This window comes from Galendromus occidentalis, unplaced genomic scaffold (genome assembly GCF_000255335.2).
Source record: "Galendromus occidentalis unplaced genomic scaffold, Mocc_1.1 scf7180000077476, whole genome shotgun sequence".
NCBI lineage: Eukaryota > Metazoa > Arthropoda > Arachnida > Mesostigmata > Phytoseiidae > Galendromus > Galendromus occidentalis.
The window spans coordinates 355683-380167 of record NW_003805464.1 but is presented as its reverse complement, the minus strand read 5'-3'; the positions used below and the strand labels follow the sequence as shown (position 1 = coordinate 380167).

Genomic DNA, 24485 nt, shown 5'->3' with positions numbered 1-24485 from the left:
CCTCATATGTTAATGCAGCAACCCTGATTTATAGATCGCTTCAAGAACTCGTTCAATAGCCGGGAATCGATGACGGAGTGGCTTTCGCCTTCGGAGGTTATACGTGCTGTTCACAGACGCCCAGAAAATGCCGTACGATTCATCTCTCCGGGGAATTGATCGGTCACGGATTCGGTCATAGTAGGGTGTAGTAGGAGGAGATGTGCGGAAAGTCGTGCTCCCCTTTGATTCAACCCTGACTTAGAACGTAGGAATCAAATCTAGAAGGAATCCATAGGTCACATACTTGAGAAGGACGGTCTATTCCCGCTGTTACCGAGATATTGCGCTTTACATGGGGGGAACCCCCAATTTTTTATTCAGGGCGACAAAAAATTCGGGAGTCCACTTCAAGAATGTCTACATTTTGTCTCCAAGTAAGCTCTAGGATAATCGTAGACCGTCTAATTAGATGTAGAAAAGCCCCACGGATACGAGGCCACGAGTTTCGAGACGATCCGAGCAATGGTTACCGAGATATTGCGGTTTATATGGGGGGACTTCCAATTTTTCTCATATGGGGCGACCGAAAAATTCGGGAAAAATCATGCGTCTCTAAGAGGCCGATGATTCCACTGATAGACGGACAGCCAGTCGTGATTCCGTGAGCAGGACTCCTATATAATGTGCATGTACTCTCACAACTCTGGAGAGACAGAAACAATGTTCGCCCGCATTCTCTACGGCGTTGTACCGACATACGCTATCCGGGACGTTTGAAATCTCTCGACTTGGAGAATGTCCCCCATCCGCAACGTCCACCGATGCGTCATGTGTGGCCCAAGGCTGAATGCGGCGTGTTCCTTTTGCTTGACTGCGGAGCCTCACGTCAGCCTCGAGGTGTATTCCTCATTCTGCTTCGGTCTCCTTTTGGGCTCAATCTCGCATTACATAGCCCTCCATACGATTTTATTCAGAAGTGGCGGGATCTCCAAAAGCAATCGCAGCGCAGGAAATGATTGTTTCACACTTGAGGGAAAGCACTCTGTTGATCTGCAGGGGGATCTGGAACAGGCGGAGTCGACCGGCGGAACGACAGGATCACTTCGGATCTTCTCTCAAGGACGAAGGCCGGACGGCACGAAAAGACGCCGCGCCGGCTCCGAGCAACAGCTTCGGAATCATGTACGAAATATCGACCACCGCATTGTTCCAGGCGGCGGTCGATGGACATCGATCACGAGCTCATCCTGAGATCTGAATAACTGCAAGTCGATGGAGAATGAGGTTCCGTAATTAAAGATTGTGTGAGTCTCGGAGCGAGGTTCGCGGTACGATTCAATTTAGCGAGTCCCTCTGCGTCATCCGCTCCATAAACATCCACTTTCTGCAAGATTAGTTCGGTCCGATTCAGAGCACCTGAATGCGCTCGCGAATCCCTCCGACGAAGATTTTAAACCCGTCACGCATTTCGACACAGTGAGTGGAGCCCCGTGAGACATCCTCGGGAGGATGTAGAATCCGCTGGTTCCGCATCTCGACGACTGCATTTCCTAACCTGACAGCGAGGTCTATTGAGGATTTTTCCACCGGAACACGAAAACATGGGCTACGAAGCTGGAGTTTCGACACGGAGTCACTACGCGAAAAAACTTACTTTGCTTTACCGTCTCCATCCTCCATCTCACGAGAGAAGATAAATTAGCTAAGTGGTTAAAGAGTATGTAAACCTTAATCCCAAGGTGACCTTGGCGCAACCTAGCTAAGTACATACTTACACCTGGCTACAGGCTCAAGAATCAGGAAAAAAGCCAAGGCCAGTAGCGCCTACGACACTGCTGTGTTATAGGTCGTGAAAACGTCACCGCTTTCTCCCCCTTCAGATTTTCTGGTCTGGGTATCATTGACCTGCTCCTCAGATTTTATTGAATGTATTGGAAACTTATATGAGAACCACCGAATATTCATGTCAATTCACCGTCAAAGAAAATAGCATTTGATGCTAGGATCATGAAATCGGTCCATGACGGTTCGTCGGTCAATGGCAGGACTCGTCCGAATTCTTCTTGAAGGAATGCGAGAAGCCAGTGATTGGGATGAACTGGAGTGTTCACGCTAAAATAAACTGTGATAGACTCGAACCGATGGACATGGTGGCCGTCTTCATCTAATTGATCATTGTCACTGACGACGAAATGATCGACATAATCGAGAGTCTTGATTATCAGCAATTTCCGTAAAGCTCTGGCTTGTCCGAATCGCCAATCGTGCAGCAAACGTTCCACGAGCTCAATGTCATCCCACGATTTAGAGGCACGGAAACTGATTCGGAAGTGTCTGGAAATGATTATCACTCTCCGGATTCACGAACTCCCTGACCGTTCTGATGACCTTCGTTTTTAGTAAACCATAAGTAGGGCTAGGCGTTTGTGGCGGCCGCCACATCCGCCATGAAATCCGCGATTTTCGGCCGGAATGCCCACCTTCCGCGAATTTTGGAGTTTTTGTCACGGGATAAACATGGTCAGTTTGACTCCTCCCGTGACAGCCCCGCATCCCGTTCGATAGATTCCAAGGGGACAATCGATGGCGAGATATCCTTATCCGCTGCGGACTTCTTCCGCGCCTGTCGCGTATTCGACCCCGCGAAGTTGAAAACAATCGAGATCGAAGCCGGCTACGTCATCGAAAATATACTGTGGTTCGGGGAAAACGATCCGGGGATGGCTGAACCCCGACTATACTTGTCAGCCAAGAGAAAACTCGAGGCTTCGTCTGATCCGATAGTTTCGTGGATAAATGCGACGGCTCGTTTTCCCGAATTGGCGAAGATCGCTCCCACTTGTCTGAGTGAACCCGGCAACAGTGTTTCGGCTGAGAGATCTTTCAGGAAATACGCGACTGTTCTTCGAGATGATAGACGTAGTACAAAAAGTAAGAATCTCAGCATGTACAATATGCTTAATCATAACAGTGACGACTGTGAGTTCTGGTCCTAGCTTCAAGCCTCCTAGGTGGCAAAAGGTAGTTGACGACAGCAGACAAACATAAGCGAGCTTTCGTTTTTCTTGTTCGGAGCCATGAAGCTGCCCTTGTCTTTTTCCCGAGTTGGCGCGATTCGTCGACAAAGCATCCGCCATAAGTCCGCGATTTTTGCTGAGAAGATCCGCCACAGGTCCGCGATATTCCCGGAAAACGTCCGCCACAAACGCCTAGCCCTAACCATAAGGAATTGCGTATCGGGTCCTGGGGCCGTGGTAATTCTCGATAGGATGGCGGGGGACAATCCATCTCATCCTCCCCTATCATTTGCACCAGAGTGACAGCACGATTCAATGACTTTTCTGTCACAAATTGATGCCTCTCCTTAGAATACCTCCTCTTTGCCGTTATCGTAGCCTTATGGCACGGATTAATGAAGCACGCTTTTCGTGAGGAAGGAAGGATAAAATATTATTGAAATCGCATCGATGTATGCACCCTCATTGATTTTCCAGAGAAATCATCTTGCTCCTCTTCCTGGCATCGGTGAATCTCCTGGATTACCTTTCGACAGGACTCTGACTTCTCCAAACTCGCATCTTAATCCTTCCGTGTCCCACCATTTCAAGAGCTCCTTCATATCGTTGTCCTCTGTGTCTCCTTGGGCGAGCTCGAACACCTTGGCGTTCGATGCCGTCAGTGATCGGACTCCTTTGTACTCCCTCACGGAAGCATTGGTGATAGTAATGCAATTTCCTTCAGTTCCATCCAATTTGTGTGCCTGATCCGACCATAACTCAGTCGAGAGTCGAGAGTAGCGATCATTCTCGAATTATCGACGAATTGAATTGTTTTTTTCTCTCTGATTTGCCCATCGCGGCACGTGAAAGTTTGAATGTCCCCCACGTCGAACACTATTGCAGTCAGGCTGACGAGTTGGTTGAGATTCATCTCGACAATTTGACCGATCTTTATTTTGCTGGTCACTTTCTTCGGCAGATGGGTCGCCGGAGTATTTTCAGGATTGAGCTGATCTGGAGAGGTTCGTTGTTAGTTGAGATCGAAATTGAGGAGTCTTCCCCCGTAATGATATATAGCAGTTTTTATCGATCATAGTATTATCTATACTTATTCGACATCTATACTTATCGGCCTCATGATGAGCAAGGGATCGACATCGTTATTCGGAATCGCTCGCAATCGTACTTGTCGAACTTCGGCTCTTGATCCCCACCATAGCCCATAGCCTCATCCGTCAGAACGCTTTTGCAGCCCTCATGTTTCGGTACAAGTCAACTACTCGGAGGGGTGCATTTCCAAGTTCTGATCGTGGGAAGCGACATAGTGGGAAGAGGAGAGAGCCCGATAGCGACAGTCGATTCTCCTCTGACTAAATTTATGGCACCCGGTCAGTACTCAGTACTTTGAGTCGGAATCACCGATGCAACTGATACGATTCATGCTTATCTACCACCATTCACCGAATCAGCATAATGCATCCGCTGAATTTCATGAAAAATGGATATTCATGCTCTTTTCCACCTACTTTTGTAGGGTGCTTAAATCGTGACGGGAACATATGGAGGAGCCGTCTGATTCCTACGAAACCTAGTCACAATCGTCTCCCGTAAATTTCCGATCATCAGACACCGATCACATAATAATCCGTCAAGTACTTGATGAGTTTCAGCCCCGCGAAATGTTACAAAAAACGCTGCATGATGACGAAGTTTTTCCCAGAAATACCCCCAACCTTTTGAAAGACGTTTTCACGTCAAAAACAAGTCACCCATCAAACGGAGACCATCGACTCCGAGGTCGTGTCGGGGCTTATCTTTCGTTTGGACACAAAGTCAAAGTCATATATCGGATCGCGCGCGCTTTTATAATCGCATTTCAAAACTTCGTTCGAGCCCAATATCAGTGGGACTTCTGCCGGATGCAAACATCGACCTCGTGGGAGCCATTGCTCCTCTCGCGGTATCAGTTTCTTCTGAGGTACCCTCCGCGCACGTCTGTCCACTGTCCAGACGCGGAATTCCCGCCGGCGACAACGTCTTGCTCCCCGCCTCTGGGAGCACGTTCTGACGCCGATGGCGTGCGGAATTCCTGACGGTCGATGCGTCGATTATTGTCATTCTCAATGCGAAGTTCTTGACAGACATCGAACACGAATACTTGGACGATGACAATTCTGATGCTATTCTTGAAGCGACCAGAAATACCAACGCGAACTACAACAGATGTATATAGCTGCGTTGAAGTACATACGTATGTATATTGTCGGGGATGTGTTTTCCAGTCAGAATGGAGGACATCTACGATGCCGGATTGGAGAGGCTCCTGGGAAGAGCTCCCAAAGTGGGCGCGTGTCTCCGGACGAAACTGCAGATGGGAGTGATTGTTCGCATCTATTTTCCCCCTTCCGCGAGTACTTCATATATCTGACAAAGCGGGAGATTTCCTCGCCGTGGATCTCGTGTTATGCGGTGGTCGCCCTCGCTGTTGACGCAGTTGTCGACTTGGACAATTCATGTAGAAGCAGAGAGGACTTCACTCCGGATTGATCTCGAAAGAATCAACGGGTGATGGAGTGGCTCTTCCGTCGGCTGAGGTCTCTCAGCCATGTTCCCGACTCTCGACCATGAAAGAGCTCCGCTGAGCCGCGGTGCTCCTCGGCCCCAACTCCCAGCCTGCCCTGTTGCGCGATCAGCGCTCGTCCCGAATCTGTCTCGGGTGTTTGTAAAGTCTAAATAGCCGTCGTTCATCAAATGTATGCTCTATCTTCTCCATGGTGGTGTCGATTACCCTCACTGCGCTCTCTCGGAAATCTCGATGCAAGCTCGACAGCCAGTGATACTTTCTCCTCCATCTAGTATGACGAGTTGCTTCTGACACTTTGTCTCAGAGAAGTCTCTTCAGTCCTTGCCAAAGACGCTCTCAAGGACTCCGAGGTGATGTTCATTCTCTCCGTCATCGATCAGAGCTCAATGCGGGAAAGGGAAAATTTCGATTCTCTTGACGGGATCGGTCGGGAATATCGCGTAGTACCTGGATTGGAGAGGAACTAACTTCTTTAACTTAGGACTGGTCGAACAGCAGCGGGGACTGAATGGGAGCTCGGATCACTTTGACACAAAAAGCCTGCTGATGTTACTCGCTCCCAATCACCTGCGGCCGTCTGATCCGTATCAAGCCGTCGCTTTAATTCTAGAAAGGACGACAATTATTATTAACGGATCCAGAACTCGGAATTCCTCGGGAGAAGCGACTCCCAACTAACATCGATTTCACGTACGGTTGGACGTATCTCCGATCAATTATTTGGATTGATTCCTTGCGAAAATCTGAACATCTGGATGCCTTTGCTCGGGTGTTCCGGAAACAATGGGAAAAAGTCGGTTGGAAGAACTTTCTCTTGTGCTGTTCCCCAGATAACGGAAAGAAGAATAGAAGAGGGGAGGAGACTTTTGTTGACGTAGCTGACGATGATGGTAGTGATCCCAAAAGCGAATCTGAGTTCGAGGTCATGCGCGCACGCATGCCATTCAAGCACCTCATCGGCATAGACGGGGTGAACGGTCGCCGAGTTTGCGTTAAGTTGAACTTTTCAGACATTTTGGAGTCAACGATAGGGGAGCAGAGAAACGCTTTCAAAGGATTTCAGAACCGCAGTCGAGGACAAGAGACCGACGCTGAACGAGCCGAGATTTCGCATCCGGTCAACGCTTGTTCGACTCGAACACTGAAATAGAGAAGCTTCTCGGGTCTCATACTCGGAAAGAAAGATCGGGTATGCGGATGACGTTCGTAAGATATGTGCCAAATATGAGAGAATCCTCTCGAAGCTGGCTGTGCGCTACTGCTGCTGCCGCCCGTCGCCGACCCCGGCGTTTCCTCGCTCTCATTCTGGTCGGGGGTAGCGGTTCGGACGAGGAGCCTCCACAGGAAGACGTACTGCAATATCTCTTAGTGCACACGTCGCTGTGCTTCAGTTCCGCTGAGAAACTCCCGTTCGCCCGTGCGTACGTACGTACGCCGACGCGCCGGTCGTCGGTAGGTTCGCCCTTGTGATCCGCTGCCGGTCCCTTCTTTTCGCCCCGATGCGGCTGCAACAGCCGCTCGGAGTGCTCGCATCCAAGGAATTGTCCACTAGGAGTGGCAGCCTCGGTATGCTAGCGCACTGGGGTTCCGTGGAGCCGAATGGTGTCTATTTTCGCGGAGGCTGTGTTCACTTCGCCTGTCGCCACTTCACCTAGATCGTTTCACCTGGCAGCGTCGATCAGACTCGCCGGGAGAAGTCACGTGCTCGCAATCTTCTCTCTCAAACATTGGGCTTCCAGTTCCTCACACGTGGACCAAGCGATCCATTAGTGGCGATTGCTAATTCGAACTTGGTTGAATCAATGGCTCGGACACGCATCATATGAAGCTTACACGAATGTGAAGAGGAAGCCGACTAAACTTTCGCAGAGAACGAAACCATAGCTATCGCGATGTCGCTGAATAGCAAACACAACAGAGCGGCTAGTTCTCTTATCAGTCAAACGAGCAGAATAAAGCCTGGTCACGGGTCCAGGGTGATTATATGGGTCCGGTGGACACAGGGCCGTACTGGAAAGACCTATCAAATTGCCGATGTTCCGCTCCCGACCCACAATTCAGCTCCACTGGAGCACAGTTTCACGCTAGGGCAGCGGCTGAGATGACGGTGTTCCGCAAGCAAAGTAGATGAGGATGTCGTTTCAACACCGAGTCAGTGAACGACCGAGCGAGTGATCCTCCGTTCCCTGATCTCGGCTCCTATCGAAGGCTCAGGCCCGGGGAGATGCTCTGATTAATCAAGCCATAATCAGGAAACTTCTCTTCGTGGAATTTCTGGATGGAGTCGTCCTGTCCATTCTGAACTCTGCTGACCGATATTACAAGTTGGAGAGAACACACATGAATGGGAAAATAAACTCAGTCGCTCCGAGTTTGTTGATTCAAGTCTCCAGTATCATCACGTCATCGAGGTATCGAGATCGGGGTCGTACTCGAGAGTTGGGGCGTGGCTGCACAAGTCGTGGATAAATCGAGCGGAGAAGAAGTTGCGGGCGACTAATGCACGCGGGTAAAGGCAGACAGGTATCCCGAGCCACTTACCTGTACGATCGATTCTCGCATCGAAAGTGCGGGGAATATTTGACACCAGCTGCTCCTTCCAACAGCTTCGCAACTCACTCAGCCCCACAATATACGGCTCTAGGAAGTTCCGCAAAGTGCTTTCCTGGCTTTCCAAGCTCAATCCGTGTTTACGTCTTCAAGCTCGTCTTGCGTGGAATTTATTCATCCACCGATGTGACTTCGGCGTTCTGCCTCGGGGGGTAACGATAGTCGTTCTCTCTCGATCTATGGATAATTCACCCTGCGTAAGCTCTCACAGCCCTGGTGGCAGGTCCGAGCACTTCTTACTGTCCTAGACCTCCACGAGCTAATCTTCGAGGGGCAACGAGTGAACGCGAAAAAGCAGAAATGTGGGCCGCTATCCCGAGGGCTGATCGCGTCTTCGCTGGTTTGTTGTATGTTTGAATTGAAGATCAGTTGCAATTATATTCCACGATCATTGAAATCATCTGTGCATGACCTCTTTATCTCTACGAGTAACCTTCAGTGTCAGCGCGGAGGATCTCCTTCCAAGCTGTGACCCGATGATCCCATGGACCCGGATGGATCGGGGGCTTGAGTCGCTGTATGTCCCCATCCCCCGGGATCGGAGCTCCTTTAGAAGAGCCCGCACGGAGATTCTTACAGAACTCCCCAAGGGGAGTCCTCGGGAGACGTCGCACGAGGAGCACTAACGAAGTTGCCCCCCTCCGTCGGCGCTAGAGATGCTCACGAGAGGCTGAAGGCGCTTATTACTCGACCATTCCGTCGGTAGATCATTTGATTTAGAGAGGCGCCTCCGCTACGACCGAACGGGATTAACTCCTCCGCGTAGGGCGACCCCTGTACTCTCAGGTTCGCGTCCGTGAGACTGTGTGGACTAGTGCGATGGTAACTTCTAGAGCATTCGTCTGCAAATCAGAATGGAAATCCACCTCTATTGTTCCTGCATCGCGCTTTCAGTGTCCTGTCGCAAAGGAGCATATCGACAGGAATCAGCTTCACAGCAGATGATGGGACGCGCTCCAGGGATAATTATTCGCATGCAGGCGGCGGAGTCGTAATGCTGTCAAGCCTCCCTTGGGTCGTCGTTTCCTTCAAGGAAATGAGAAATTAGACCCTGGAAACTTAACCGCTGGGGTTCACAATCGGTTTGATGACGCAGCAATAATGAGGTATCGGTAACAACGTGTTTGTTTAGATTTTGCGCTTCGGGAGCGCTTTCATCGGAACATATTCGGACACTCCACATCAACAATTCATAATGGGCTGGAAGTTTGGCTGAATAGTTATCGTACGAGGGATCTTGGAGCGCTCAACATCAAACCTGCTCAATGAGCTTCTTCTGCGTACTCCGTTACTCTCGCAAAACTTTTCCGACGGTTCTCTTTCGCTCCCAGGCCAGATACTGACCCAGCATGCCAGGTGGGCGTCAACCGATAAAATATTCGGATGTTGGCGATCTCTCGGTACGCAATCATCGTTCGGAAGATTGGTAAAACAAAAGTCCTCCGTCTAATCGATTCTACTTTAGAGCCACATTGATATATTCGCGACTATTCGATGATTCGTCCCTTAGTCAATAAGCGGATAATCTCGTGAGCTGAAACTCCTCGCCGCAGGCTAGGATGCATGAGTTCTGCTCGGATGAAAAATGCAGGAGAGGAGCCCCGTTCTCTCGGCGTCAACCTGGAAATGGATAACTAAACAGATCGGATGCCGCAATTCAGCGACTTCAACTGCTCGAGAGCTCGCTCCCGGCCGGCGATGGGCGATTGCCTTCCTCCAGGAACCAGAATCTGGTAAGTCTCATATCGACGGCGGGAGGAGGAGAGCCTCGAGCTGAGCGGGGAACATCAGGGAATGTCCAACATACGGAAGGAGTGAGCGGAGGCGAACGCTCGATTCTCTCGGAATGAGACAGTTCCCCATGCGACAAACGTAGGAGTTGCTCAGACAGTTTTCCGCTTCTGATTCACTAAGGGTTCACTACCGTCGGATGTCGAATCCGAAACTTGCTCTGCTGACATGGCTTGGCCCTATCTGCTAGACTTGGGGCGAGGCTTCCGGCGACAGCTTGTCGCATCTTCGTGCGCGACTTGAACTTGCCTTCCACTATCTTCCAAGCGCAGATTGCAGGTCGAGGCGTCAAAAGTCAATGATTGGATGCGATCATCAGGACGCTCATCAACATTGTCACCGAAAATGGCAAAGGTGATTGGAGAAGCAGCGCGAGCGTCGTCATCAGCGACACCTGCGTACCTCTTCGCTACCCTGAGCAATATTCCCAAAACCCTATGGCGAAGAAAGGCACAATCCCGGGTTAGCAACAGGCGAATGTTTCTTATGCAGAATGACGATATGGACTTTCTGGGACTTGAGAGATTTGAGACGATTCTAGGAGCTTTCTTTGGAAGACGTGGTTGCCCACGAGCATGGAATGCTTGAACGATGACCGGTACGTCCTCCACATTTTCATCTCCAACTGCCGTATTTCCTCATCCAGCGCCTTAGTGCCACCGTGACGCAATGAGTCTAATGTGAGCGTATACTCCTCAACTTTTAATCTCAACCAATGTATGCGGAGTCCCGAATCCGTGATGCAATACAACTCCCGCCGAGATTCGTTTGTCACGGGGAGGAAATATGCGAGGCGAAAAATTCCCGATGTCGCGGCTGTCTCTTCCAGCTGGCGCGCCGACAGGATACGGTTCCCCAACTTTTATTGTCAGTAGCATGTATAGAACTATGCCTCATGCCCGAGGACAAGAAAACGTAGCCAAAACAGATTGATGAAATCGAAAGGATCGATACAGTGAACGAAACCTCGGGTTATACGAGTGAACGGTATGAGCCTAAGCATGAGAGCAGTCCGGATGTCGTATCATCTAGCTCGGGCCCGGTAGCTCCAAGTTTATCGCTTGGCCGCGCTAAGTGGTCCTTGGAGCTTAATCCGATCGAGATAGAAAAGGTCCTACCTAGCCTGGCAAACCTAGCTGTCGGTCGAAACTCGAGACTCTGGAGAAATTTGCATGTATGTATTTCCTACTTTTCCGTTGAATAACTCTTAAATGCTCAACCGAAATGAGCTCGAGATAATCTGGAGTGGGTGGTACTTTCTGATTCATTCATTGAGCTATTTGTTCATTGATTCTGCGAGTCCGCACCCGAAAGGGATGGCGATCAGCCGTTGCGCGGGGCATTCCTGTCGGTCTCGTTTGAGGAATAATCGGGATATACGATATTACCGTCCCACGGAATATATCGGTGCCCGTCGTCACATCAAACTAATATTCTCGGCCGCGGTGTCTCGGGAAATTCTTTTCCCCCTGACATCGAGCCATCGTGCACTTTCGTAGGGGTGAGGACTAGGCGTGGAGCGGCAGATAGCCGCGGCCGTGATTGCTTTCGAGAGATGTGTCCTCGCGAGGAATTCTGCGTTTCCGTCTAATATCGGCACGCGAAAGCGGTGTCTACTGGAACATCGGTACCTGCGGGCTGCATAATTTCATATCTCCGACGTCCTCGGTCGTCAACAAGAGCAAATCCGTCGCAATGTTGACCTGTGGCTTCATGCCGAAGCCCGTCAGCGACTCCCGTCATCTCAGGTTTCGCTGGAACTTTCAATATCGACAAGATGATGGGCTCGCCTCCGAAAGGATCTCTTTCCTCCCGAGCATTTGAGGAATTTTCATTCTCCGACCCGTACGATGAATTTTATGAGATCTAATGTCCCCTCACATAGGATTCCTATAGGAGGGAATCGATTCAGCGACCTCGATTCGGCGACGAGGACCGCGCGAAACAAAAATCCGCGGTAGAACATTCTCAGCAAATGCAGTCGCAGCTCTGTGAGGTGGGAAAAATCTTGTGCTTCGTTCGTGAAGCAATTGGTTCGCGAGTTCCGCAGCGACATGACATCATCGCTTGCGGCCATACGGAGTATTCAAGTGGGTGTTGGCACAACCGTCTGACGAATCGACCTCAATAGTCGGCGGGGCTGATTCTATCGCATGTTTCCGCGGGAACATAAAGCTGTCATTGTCTTGCTGCCGTCAAGCTCGCACCTCGCGACTACATCCCTCAGCTGATGACGATGAGCCATTGTAATGTGCGCCCCGGGATTCCTTGTGTGCTACTCTACCATCCACCTCGTTATGTGAGTAGTTCTCACCCGGTTCGTGAATGTCCACCGAGCAGACCACGTCCATCGCTAACGGGGTGGCATTGAGGGATCCATGCCCGCTCGATAGTGATAGCGCGGCTTTGCGTCCCGTCAGGAAGAGCGGAGCCAGCCAACCCGCTCGTCCCTTCGTCCGTTCCTCCGTCGGCCATGGATAGAAACATTGAATATGTCTGTGGACGGGAGTCGTTGAGCCCCGTTTCCTGCCTCGTTCTCGATGCCGCTGTCGATAGCGACGACGGTATGAAACATACAAAAAGTACGCTGCAGCAGTTGAAACATCTATCATGCACTACCTTGTCTCCGGGAGAAAAATGATCGATAAACTCGAAACAAGGAGATTTCGAGCGAATGCGCATCGTTTTCTCAGGGCGCACGATATCTCTTCGGGCAGAACTTTTATTCACGCCGACTTCGCTGGCTCGTCGAGAGGAGTCAGTCAATACTGGACCGAGCGAGTGGAAACAGGAAAAACACTTAAGCTCCACGAGAGCGGTAGGTACTCGGTTGCTGACTCGAGAGCTTGTCAAGATTCCTCTTGCCTTCCTAGAGAGGAGCGTACCTCGGTGCTTACGGTCGGTCTATGATTAGACCACTAACTCCCCATACGTCTGGAAATCAATTGATCCGAACCTCTTCAGCCTTGGGAACCGGCCTGCTTAGGCATGGAAGCGCATTCTTCGAGGGTCTCGAAGCAGGAATAGCTGCGACATCGGCTCTTGGGACGCTCCGGCGAGCGAGCCGCCTCCAGTTTCCCCATATCATCGATTTCACGTTATCGCCATCAGAGGAGAAGAGAGAAAACGACGCCCCGAGCTGGAATCGAAGTTTAGTCAGACTCGAAGTTTCGACTACGAGAGCGATGTCAACCACCGGCCCTTACGCTACCCGTATCGTTTTTGCTATCAGCAGATGCTCTCCGATAACATGCCTTAGCTAGCGAATCTCATATTCCAAAAGATGTTCGACGATTTCTATGTAGATTCCCAGAATTCTGACTTCTCGTATTCCGACAGTCGAATGAGCCAGCGGCAAGCCGACTAAGATCCCGTCGGAATACATTCTCCGCATGCGGAACAATTTTGGAGAGATTCGAATCGCGACGCCGCGCCGTCTTTGGTCTCTCTTTGTTCGGGCCTCAGAAATGCGAAACTTTCCGATCGCAGAAACCCTATTTGTGAACTTTGACCGAGCCTCGACATCTATACTTTTGGCTGAGGATATGAATATCTAGGTTCGCACTTCGTAATCCGAGAAAATCTTTTCATCTGTCCCATTTCATTCTTCCCATGCCTAGCCGACGCGCCATGAGCGCGAGACCCGTCTTTGACGGGTCGCATTTCCGCGAGCAGGTTTGACAAGACACAAAAGAACGTTCACAGAAATTGTCGGCGGGAATAGCGCAGTGACGTGAATGAGTGATAGTCGGCTCAGGAATCTCGACTGCTTGCAGGAAACGGATACGGAGCTACAGTCGACGGTGGTGACCTAGAACCGACCGCAACAGGACCCGAAGAGGGATTGAAACCAGAACCTTGAGGCGCAGTTCCTCACGAAGATCCCGTATTTCCCCTCTCTTGCAGGGGACCGCCGCCACAATTCGAGAGCGGCCGGAGATCTGCGAGAAAATAGGACTTTCCGTCTTCCTCTCGGCGAGCAGCATTTTGCCTTCTGCCCCTTGAGCTCCGTGGAGATAAGAGTCGCGCCCTCCACGATCGTGGCTTGTGCAAGTTCCGTTCAGGCGCGTCTGTTTGTCTTGTAAGCCGGATCGTCGTCGAGCTTGAAATTAATTTCATTCCAGCATTCGTCGCTCCAACGCCCCCGCCGTGTTCAAGCGATGAGGAGAAATGCCGCTCCGGGAATTTCTCCCTCAGGAATTGGGCACTGAAAACTCAGAGCGTCATCATTCGCTCAGAGCTTCCTTCTGGTATATATCCGGAAAGAATTCCTCCATGGAAAAGACATCTGGAAAGCGAGATCGTTGAGAATCCATGGCCTGGACTCCCTGTGGCTGCATGAGTCTCGAAGTGTGGGGAGTTGAAGTTTAGTGACATTTGTGAAATTGCATGTTTCACCTGCGGAGAGCCGTTATCACTCAACGCGGCTAAAAACGAAGAGGAACTCTAGAAAAGGCTTCTTTCTCGGAGAATTGCCGTCCGCGAGTGAAGCGGTGAAGTCCTTCTAGCGTAAAGGTCACGACGTTGTTCTCTTTGCCGAGCAGGTTTCACTTGGAGACGCTTTAACGAGACGGAGCCTCTTGTGTAGCTAGCGAGTGCGTCAAATCAAATCAAACTTCTCTCGGACCAGATTTTGGGTTCGAGGGAGAATCCCTCGATGTTTCGTAACTTTTTACGAGATTATTTGCAGCCCATAGTGAGCGTTGAACACTACTTGATCTCGACAAGTGTTCAATGTTGACTGCTGCGATGATTGCACCCATGTACTTCTCTCAGCCAGACCCGCCTCGTGTATGGCCAGCGGGTAATGAAAGGATCTTCCGAGGACAATAATTTCCGAACCGCTATATTCCTCAAGAAGCTTGTGATCGTCCCAGAGAATGCGGAGACGACGAACAGCGTTTGTTTCAAAGCCCTCCCCCCTTGTTTTCTTCTGTTTCAGATGGTCATGACAGAAGACTAACGATGTTGCCTTGATTGGAGTCCGAGCCGCCCTCGAAGGGTGGATACTTCCGTCGAAAACACCCTTCGTCGCCAGTGTAGAAGAGCTGCCGCGAGTGCGGACTCTCTCTACCCGCTCCGCAGAAAAGTACGATGTTCACTGCGCAGCGTAGAGAGCACACGAATATGTTGAACTTCTAACAGTGCAGCCCTGGACAGAACCACCTTCAATGGGGGAAAACTGAAAGCGAGAAAAATAGCCGGAATCACTGCGTCCGACAAGTGGTCGACGGATGAGCCCTCGAGTTCTGCCCATCCAGGCACCGCTCGGCATGATTGAGTCAACTCCGTCGAGACGATCCGTCACAAACCGCTTAGAGTCACGATCGCTCTCAGCAATGAATATCGAAATCAGCTCATTAGTCCTACGTGCTCTGCCGGGTCCGGATGCCGACGGAAATAGGTTGAATCGAGCTCGAAGCCCCTCTCACTCTCCGGGTCCTTCTAGCTGGGATATCGCCTGCTCGAGGAAAATGAACTGTCGTCCATGTTGACATGTTGGAATTTCCCCGATCACACGCCCGATCCATGTGAATTTTGTCCACAGAGATTAATGAGTTTACTATTGTTGTTGAGGTCGGAAACAATTGATTTATATGCATATCTAGCTAGTCCGTCATCGGGTATGGATGTTCAACGAGTAGTGCACCGCGTGGCACATAGAGCCGATACCAATCTCACAGGCATACACTCGATTTACCAATTATTATTATCATCATCAGTATTATTATCCTCTCTGTGTAATTACTGTGTAACAAGAGAAATTATTATCACTAGCGGAACTCATCATGGAGAGCTCGTGCTGCTGAGTCCGGGTTAGGAGTCTCTTATCGGTGAATCTGCCGACAGAGGAGTTGCGGGACGATATGCTCGGTATATACGCTTCCTGACTGTTTTACAAACGTATGCGAGTTTCGAGCTCCATTTCCTGCTCTCCCGCCCCGCTATCGTTGACGATTCACAGCTTTTGTGTATCGAAGTCGTGCATATCACAAGATCTGACGGTAGATGCAACATCGCCATGGTCACCAACAAAGTTACAAACGAATAAGAAAATAGTCGTTTCCTCACTCGTATACATCAACAAGAGAATATGATTGCGGAGCGGTTTCGAAACCATCTTTCCTTCTTCCGGGGAGCGCCCGCAACCCTTGTTTCCTCGGAGGGATATTTTCAAATGCAACGTTCGTAAATCCGAGGAGCGTGGAACATACACTCCTCCGACCTCGCTCGTCAGAAAGCAAGAAAGCCTTGGCTATGCATCAACTCGACGCGTGCTCAACACAAGAACCGCTGATAGAAGAATCGAACACGAACAGCATTCTTTCTCCCGGAGGTGAGCAAATTTTCAAGCGGAAACCGGCACCCTTGGTCGATATAATATGTACATCCGTACAGCTTCCTCTAATCAATTGTCTCCCGTCACTGTGATTACCAGGTTCTTCTTCTCTGTTTTCCTTCGGCCGTGGTAAAGGTTTTGGAGGGCTGTAGCGCGCGCGCTCTCGCATTTTTTTTACATAGAGGAACCCCCCACTCGCTGTCCCTGAAGTCCGAGTTCTTTGTCCGGAGTAAAAATCCGACTTTTACTCATTTGATCCAACCAGTGGAGCTCTTGAGTTCCGAAGGAAATTAATTGAATTCTCATGGATAGTATGAACAACTTTGGGACGTCCCGAGGACACAAAAGCTTACATCGCATGCAAAAATTTCAGTCCATGGGGAGGACCGGATGTTCCCATATCCTTCCCGAGAAGGTTTGCTCACTTTTAGCCCCAATCACCGAGCTGATCCGGAGCCAATACGTGATCCGAGTACGCGAAGGAAAACTTCTGAAGTTTCGCTTTCTGTACAGTTTAGCGCAGTCGCGCATTCACCCAACAAATCACATAGTCATACATATTTTCCAGATCTAGGCTGAAAAGGCAGTCACACCGACGAGCTACGCAGGGAAAAATCACCGGAGCATGGAAAAGAGAGCCGCGGTGTTACACACGCGTACAGCCAGAGATTTTTGTGGCGTTGTTCGTTATGATCATCGAAGTGTTTTGGGAGTTCTCGATCGGAGGTTTCCGACCGAATAGCTGACCGAACAGTTGGAAAAACGTTCTCCGGATTTCGGTTGAACACAAACAGTAAACGTAAAAGTTCGAGGCGAAATTCATCATCTCCATATTATTCGCGATCGCTCGGAAAATCTGGAAGGAACGGGGAAACGTCGACTTGTAATTTGAGACCGCAATCAAGAAATGAATTCTGTCCTCCCACTTTCGGGGAAACCGAACTTCATTCGCCGTGATTCTCTAACCTGAAAGCCGAGATGATGCTCCTTGTCGTCCGAGATGATCACGGTTAGAATCGCTGCCGGAGTCATGCAGATGAGGAACATGATTACGATGGCGACCAGCAGGATGACTAGACGTTGCTCCTCGGCGAATTTTTACCTTCGGCCGAACAACCAAGCAGAGACTTTCGCTTTTGTTGAAGTCTCCGAAACGTGAAGATTATACACGTGTTGAGGACGACGACAACAATCACGGGTCCAACGCGTACGGCGATCTCTTTGATTAACAGGTATAGTTTGAACGCTGGATGTGTCGAAACCTCGGTCCATTCGCACGCGTGATATTCCGTTCTCACTTGGATATCGCTACTGTTATCGAGCGTGTACGGAACCGATATCGGGATCGGATATTTTTGGAATGCTACCGGAATGTAGAGCATGAAGGCGAAAACAAATGAAAGCGTGATGGCTACCCGGGCTTGACGATCGTTATGGATATCTTTGTATCGGGTCGGTAAACAGACGGACCAATACCGGTCAATGGTCACGGCCACTACCAAGAAGACACTGCTGGCCATGAACGCGTTCACTAATGGCATCTCGAGATGAGCGAACAGGAATGCTGAGCTGTAGTCGCGCGGATGAATTCCCGCGAGACGAATCATCGACACCGAGCCCATGAGGAGCACGGCGAGGTCTGAGATAGCGAGCCATGATAGGTAGACAAAGGTGACTCCTCGGAGATTGGGCCGCGTCAGAACGATAAGATTGATTATGTTCCCAATTACACCCAACACTATGATGACAGGGAAGACGACGCTGTACGCGACGAACTTCACTAATTCCACATCGCGCAGGTCGACTGAACTCTCGCGTTCGTCAGCTTTGACGCTGAAGGTCGTGTTGGTTGCCCATGAACTCGCGTTGGCGCTTCCTTCGGAGCCTAGGCAGTGCATACTGGGCAGCCAGTAGACCTTGAACGCCTACTCATTCACGGCGAGATAATCATCTGGGGACGAAAAAAAAAACGAGTCTTAATACATACGTCCGAACCCACTCCCCGGAACACGAAACGGAGAAATTCCTTTCGCTTTCTCCCGACCGGATCGACATCGAACGAATAGAATTATTTTCCCGGCGCAACACGAGTCCCACCGGCGCGGCGATCCGGTCAAAGGGTATCGATACGAAGCTCTTTATCTCCGGGGGGCGCAGACAAAAAGCCGAGGCAAGCAATATCGAAGTCGGCCACGCGGCACGATTATTGAAATTTTTTCCTACTCGCTGCGACGAATGAGACCCGGAGGGTGGAGCGGAACAAACCCGCCCGGGAACCGAATTTTTGACGCGGTGTCGTGTCAAGGCGTACTCGACAGCGTTCCCGCTCTTCTCGACGCGAGACAAACCGGAAGCCGTGATTTTCTTTGTTAGAGAAAATATTCGAGATGGATTTCGCTTGGCTGACACGAGTCTCTCAAATGGAAATGCTCGCTGCATTTATCCTTTGCTTTTTGTTAACCCGAGAAAGTTCCAGCTCGGCCTAAATCGCTTCGTAGAATGTCTATATATACATTCTCCTTGGTGTTTTCATAGAGAGATGTAGAGCCTAAGCTCGAAGAAGTATGTATATGTCCGTCTGTACTTGATGGAACACGGAGGGTTTTTGTCTTCGACTACGAAAATATTGTGCCAGTCTCAGTTGCCTGTGGCGGGCCATTGAGCGAAGCAGTGACTTGTGGCAAAAAGCAGTAGCTCTCTGTCGAGACGGGGAGAACTTAGCCAACCGCGAGGCTCCGGGTCTCGGCTGGGAGATAAGTCGTCTATTTTAATTAGGCTACATTACACAGGAAATATTAAATATTTCTTCTCGCAGACGTCGCAAGAGACGCCTTCGGGATTTCGTGAGGGCTCCGCAAACTCCCAGATAACCCTCAAGAGGGAACCCAAATACCCTCTCCAGGGAATGGAGGGGATTTTCTTTGTTCAGGAACTTTCGCTGTGGTTAGCAGCCTGGGTTTTGCGGAAGGTTCGTGCTTCAATCAGTCTCAATCTCGTAGGTCCCTCCGATGTTCAGAGAAAAGGGTCTGCTTGGTACCGGGATCGGCTGAAACGCTTAAATTTTAATGAATCAGACTTCGATGTTCTTGTCCCTCGGAGGAGCGATGCGGGTTCGTTTGCAGTTTCGGAACGAGCTCGCTCCCTCACTGCTCCCGCCTCCCGTCGCCAACGTCGTCGTTCCCGAGTGAAGTTCCGGAGCAACCTCTTGAGAAGGGTTCACAGGGACGACTACTCTGCTGCGTTCATTGCCTCACCAGGCTCGGTTTGATGGAGAACTGAGTCGGCCGCCCACCTAGCCAGCGTAGGGAAGGCGGAATTTCTCAGAACGGACCGTACGTTGAACGCATTTCCCCCGATTCCATATGGTCCTCCCTTTTTCAGTTTGGATGCCAATCCTCACCATTCCGCTATAATTAGCACTAGAGTGTTCCCTCCCTCCTGGTGTGATAGCGCCATCCTCACAGTCGAGGAGGCAGGAAATCTCGAAAGTTTCCTGGAGCTCCGTGTTCGTTTCGCTTTCAGGCTCAGACGCCTTTCTCTTTCCGTAATAGGATTTCTGCATCAGCGAAGCCAGATGTCGACACTCTATCAGCGAGCACTTAGCGAAGCATCCGCCCCGGAAGATGAGAATTTCAGCTGAGGGTTTGTTGATTCTAGTGGAGAAATCACTATCAGGGAGAATGGATTCCGTCTCACTCTGTCATGGAAACGACTGCCAGTATTCAGAGTGCAATACGTTGCTGGGGATTCGCTTTCAGTCATCCGTTCCTTTCGCATCGTCTGGACCCGATGCTGCTCCGCTTCCGAACGAAAGTGATCCGCAGCGTCCGATGCATCATTGGTGAACTTATCCGGGTTCTGAGCCCGCGGTCAGAGGCGGCGAAAACTCCGGGCACGACGCCCAATCGACGGTCGGCGAAACTTATTCTCTTCTCCGGGGTCCAAGAGAACCGTCGCTTCTCGCAGACATGCAACGCTTTTCCTTCGATTTCGATCCTTGTCGGTATGGTCGACAAGCGACCCGCGTCTCGCAATCGGCGAATTGAATGAACAAATGACTCCCACGGGGCTTCCCGTTGGGAGAAGTTGACGCGAAATTTCTCCAGGAGCTTCCGTTAGAGAGGGGTTATCCGAAGCAAGCTTCTGACATAACCACCGACAAAAATTCATAGGATAATCGAATAATTCGGTCTGAATAGAAGCCTAAGCCCCGGGAACAGCCCCCCTGAGAATGCTACCTAGGGGGCTATTTCGCCACGCGTTTGCATTCAAAGAGAGATCCCGCTCAGCAGGTCCGCGCGAAATATTGAGCTATTCAGTTGGTGTCGAGAAACGAACGCCGCACAAGACTATTCCCGCCCGCGGACTCATGAGCTCTGGGCTCTGCGACCAGCCCATGGAAAAGAGCAGTCTTGCCGCCGGACGCTCCACGGATGCGGGAGATCACTTCCCACGAGAGCTATTCCTTGCAAACTCATATGACGTAGGACGCGGCTTCTTGCATGAATCCACCCGACGTGAAGAGTCACCGAGCGTATCTTAGGGGCCACGAATACAGGTCCGATTCTGAGCTCCACAGTAAGACGTGCCAGTCAGAAGAGTCGGAAACCGCTCAGATCAGCTGGTCGCGTCAAATTCAAATTAGCCACCAAATGCCCAGGTCCCAAGATACCGCTCGGGCAGCGGAAGCAGTCGATCCTTTCTTGTGAGGGCTCTATCGGTTCCTTTCTTGAGAGCAATGGAAGCGCTGTCCATCGATCCGATCAATGGACGGAAATGGCCCTCGTCGGTCGAGCATTTTAACCGAAACCAGCGATGCATTCGGCAACGCGGATCGGGACCCGGAACGGTTCTTCGGAAGTCCCAATTATTTCCTAATCTAGGGAATGAACGATGAAAGCCAATCCTCGATTTCCTGCGGAATCTCGCGCGATGAAAAGATCTCGCGACGCGGGATTGTTCCGTTCATCGACGATAGGCAGGCCGGTAGCGGGACAATACTTCATGTCTCCAAGAATAAGCTTTGGATGGGCGAAATGATTTGATGAGAAGCCGGGTGCCCGTTCTCCATTCTCCGCGGGAGGGAGTTTTCCAACGGCTCGAAAGAGGTTATCACTCTTTGAGACAACTTACAGGAGATAATGAGGTCGACTGCGTCGGGATGTCAAGGGGAGGGCAAGCGTTCCTCGCGGTTTCGGTTGACGACATAGTTCCGAGGAGCCGCAAAGTTGGTCTTAACATTCCACCTCGTCCGAACGGTCGACTAAAGCGCACTCGATCATTATGAAGGGAGAAACTTTCACTTTTGGGAACGGCGCAAACTAAGCTCCCCGAGCTCGGCGAATAGTCTCCGTCAAATTTATCACCCCTGTCGTCGAAATTAATTTCGGATAACGTTCCGTGCCACGTGTCCGTGCTTTTCACGTCGCGTCGCCTGGGTTCACATAGTCCTGCGGCGGTAGGGGATCGCAATCAGATTCGGGTGACTATTTTCATCCATCTGAATGGGAGAGGATTTTCTCTTGAGGTCTGGCGAAGCGCCCAGCTATCGTCTAGGGCAACGATTAGAAGATCGAAACCTTCTCTCCTCCCCAGTTTGCCGTCTTTACTCAATCAAGACCAGCACAAGTGGAAAGTAATTTTGCTCCTGTTCAATTAAGATATCTGAGGCTATCATTTCAGACAGGCCGGACCCGTCGCTCCGCTCCTGTTTCCGGGCTTTAAATGAAGAATTTTTTTAGATGATTGATTCTCCCGAGTCTGCATCACGAACGATGATGAAATCGGTTCATTGATGAACACCGCGACCTCCTCGCTCCGCGGATTCTTTCGGCACCCCTCATCTGGGGGTCCTCCAATTCTTCGAAAGGCATCGGTAAGGAAGCTACAGGTAAGAGACATCATCTCGACTCGATCATGATTGTTGTAGACAGCGATTCGCCTCTGGGCTTAGAATTGCCTTCCACTAAGCGCTGTTCTCGTAGCCGCCTCTCATCAACATTATTATGGCTTCACCTTCACCAGAATGCCGCTGTACCCACGGCCGAACATCGTGAGCGGCGGGACGGCGTGGAAACTCCGGGACGGTAACGCTTCCACGTGGACCACCATGCTCGATATTGTTGTGCGACCGAGTTGCCAATGCAGGTTAGTAGTTCAAGTATTAAAATTCTCCCACTTCGAAACCGGTCAAGTCCGGCTTCTTCCCCGCATGACATTCAGATGAGCTGGTACTCGAGGAGAATGTCAGATCTGAACGGGCCCAGATCTATCATGGAACACCCGCGGCTCCAATAGGAACATTTGATGGATCTGCTGACCCAGGGGTATAGCGCCAAATACTCTGCTTGTAAATGCCGCTAAAACGAAACAAGCAGAAATTCCAGAGCTGAAGTGCTCTGTCTTCTTGGAGAGCTCCGCCTCGAATCCTCAACATATGGGAGTTTGCCTACGCGTGAGCTGAAACCTCGGATTCTTTCGGACTCGGAACATTCCGAAAGGGGGAAAAGCTCTCCGGAAACAACAGCATTGTAGCGTGCCAGCTTCTCACTGTCATGTGCACCCGTCGGAGAAAAGGCGATCGCTCGACAATGATGAACGCGGGCTCTGGCTTATTGCTCCGGGTATAGCTTCCAGTTTATGCCAGTTTTCGCAAACCTATCCGTCCTCCTAATCTCATCGGGGAAATTCGCAGGGGACTCGATATCTGATAGAAGGATGGATTTCTAGAGGTTTTTCTTCTGCCCAACGTACCGCGGAAATGAAGCCGAGAGCGGAATCAATAACAGTAGTCTAATGTTCCAACAAATCACACAATCGTAATGTGATCCGGAGCTTGCCAGTTTCACAGGAAATTCATCAAGTTCACTCTGACCACAACTGACTCGATACCCGAACTTCGGAGTGAGGGATGTTGGCTTCTGGTTCCGAGTTTAAGGAGGTCTCTATTGAGGCGAGGGTCCGCCGGAGCGAGGGACGAGGAGGAAGGACGAAGGGCCTCTCTCTAGTAAGGGTTCTTTCTGCCAGATATCGTCCACCACGACCGCGTTCCGGCACTCCTTCCGCGGGAATACCTCCAGCATGTAAACATACGTGCTCCGACAGAGAAAACTAGTCCACCTTCGTAGCATGAGATGTTAAGCATGAGAAACCTTCTATGAATGAATATTCTCGCATCGAGTCGGGAATATGCGTTCGGTTATCTCCACGTATTTGTCAGAGAGGAGTAACTGCTCGAGACCTAATGAATGCCTGGACTTGCCCGATCGGTGGATGGAGCGAGGGGAATAGTGTGCGAGGAATGAGTCGTCACTCTGCGCCGCTGCGGCCACGTGGCGCACCTCTCCAGTCTCTCCGATGTCTGGAGAGGGGAACGAAGAGAAAACATTCTGGAGCGGGAGACGACGCGAAGCCGGATGTCGAAGATCGTGGGAATCTATCTCAGGAGTTGCGACTTTCAGAGGCAGGCATCGTCGCTGGAATCGACCCGCGGTCGCCCTGTCCCACCGATGAAGAGATCGACTCCCTGGAAGCATCTCCCGATATCTCTTCTTGACTCAATTTAGTGCTGCGTTGGCTATGCCCGTGCGCATATAAACTGATACATTGATGAGAGGCCTCTGAGGCGCCTGCCTCTCTAACCCCGCTATCTCAGGTCATAGAGATGTCGCCAGGGGAGCGGATTGCCAAGCTCTGCAGGGGTATTCACCGAAATACTCCCTGATATTCTCTGCACAGCTCAACCCTTCTGCAAAACTTTACTCCATCAGCGTCGACGGCTTTGGGAGGCTCCTTGTGAGCCTATCCTTTGGATCCCTAGATGGCATTTAGCTGAAAACGAGAAACATCCCAATTCCTTGTTGTGCAAATATCTCACGTCTGAGGACCCAGCTGGTGTGTTGGATTGCTTGGAAAATGAAATCGTCCGGAGTGCTCCGGCTTGTATTCAACGAGTCGACTGGTCGCAGATCCGAGGCATCAGTTTCTCTGAGGCTTTCTCTGAGAGTTTTGAAAGCAGTTTGAAATTCAGAGGCATCCTCGAAGAAGTCGGCGATCTCGCACAGCTCTTTGCGTCACAACGAGATATCGAGATCAGCTTTTCTAGATCGGGGTCCTCGCGGGTCTGAAGACTATCCGCCAACGGTGTAAATCCCTATAGGTGAGCTACGAACTCACCCCG

The 24485-nt window shown here is 50.6% G+C and overlaps 1 protein-coding gene across 1 annotated transcript; it reads right to left on the bottom strand.

Annotated features, from left to right (window-relative positions):
- Nucleotides 1–16952: 16952 nt before the first annotated feature.
- Nucleotides 16953–18204, bottom strand: LOC100899284 (probable G-protein coupled receptor B0563.6). The gene is given in 3 exon segments (XM_029111924.1): nt 16953–17162; nt 17273–17403; nt 17406–18204. Coding segments are annotated over 3 exon segments (1140 nt in total).
- Nucleotides 18205–24485: the final 6281 nt, after the last annotated feature.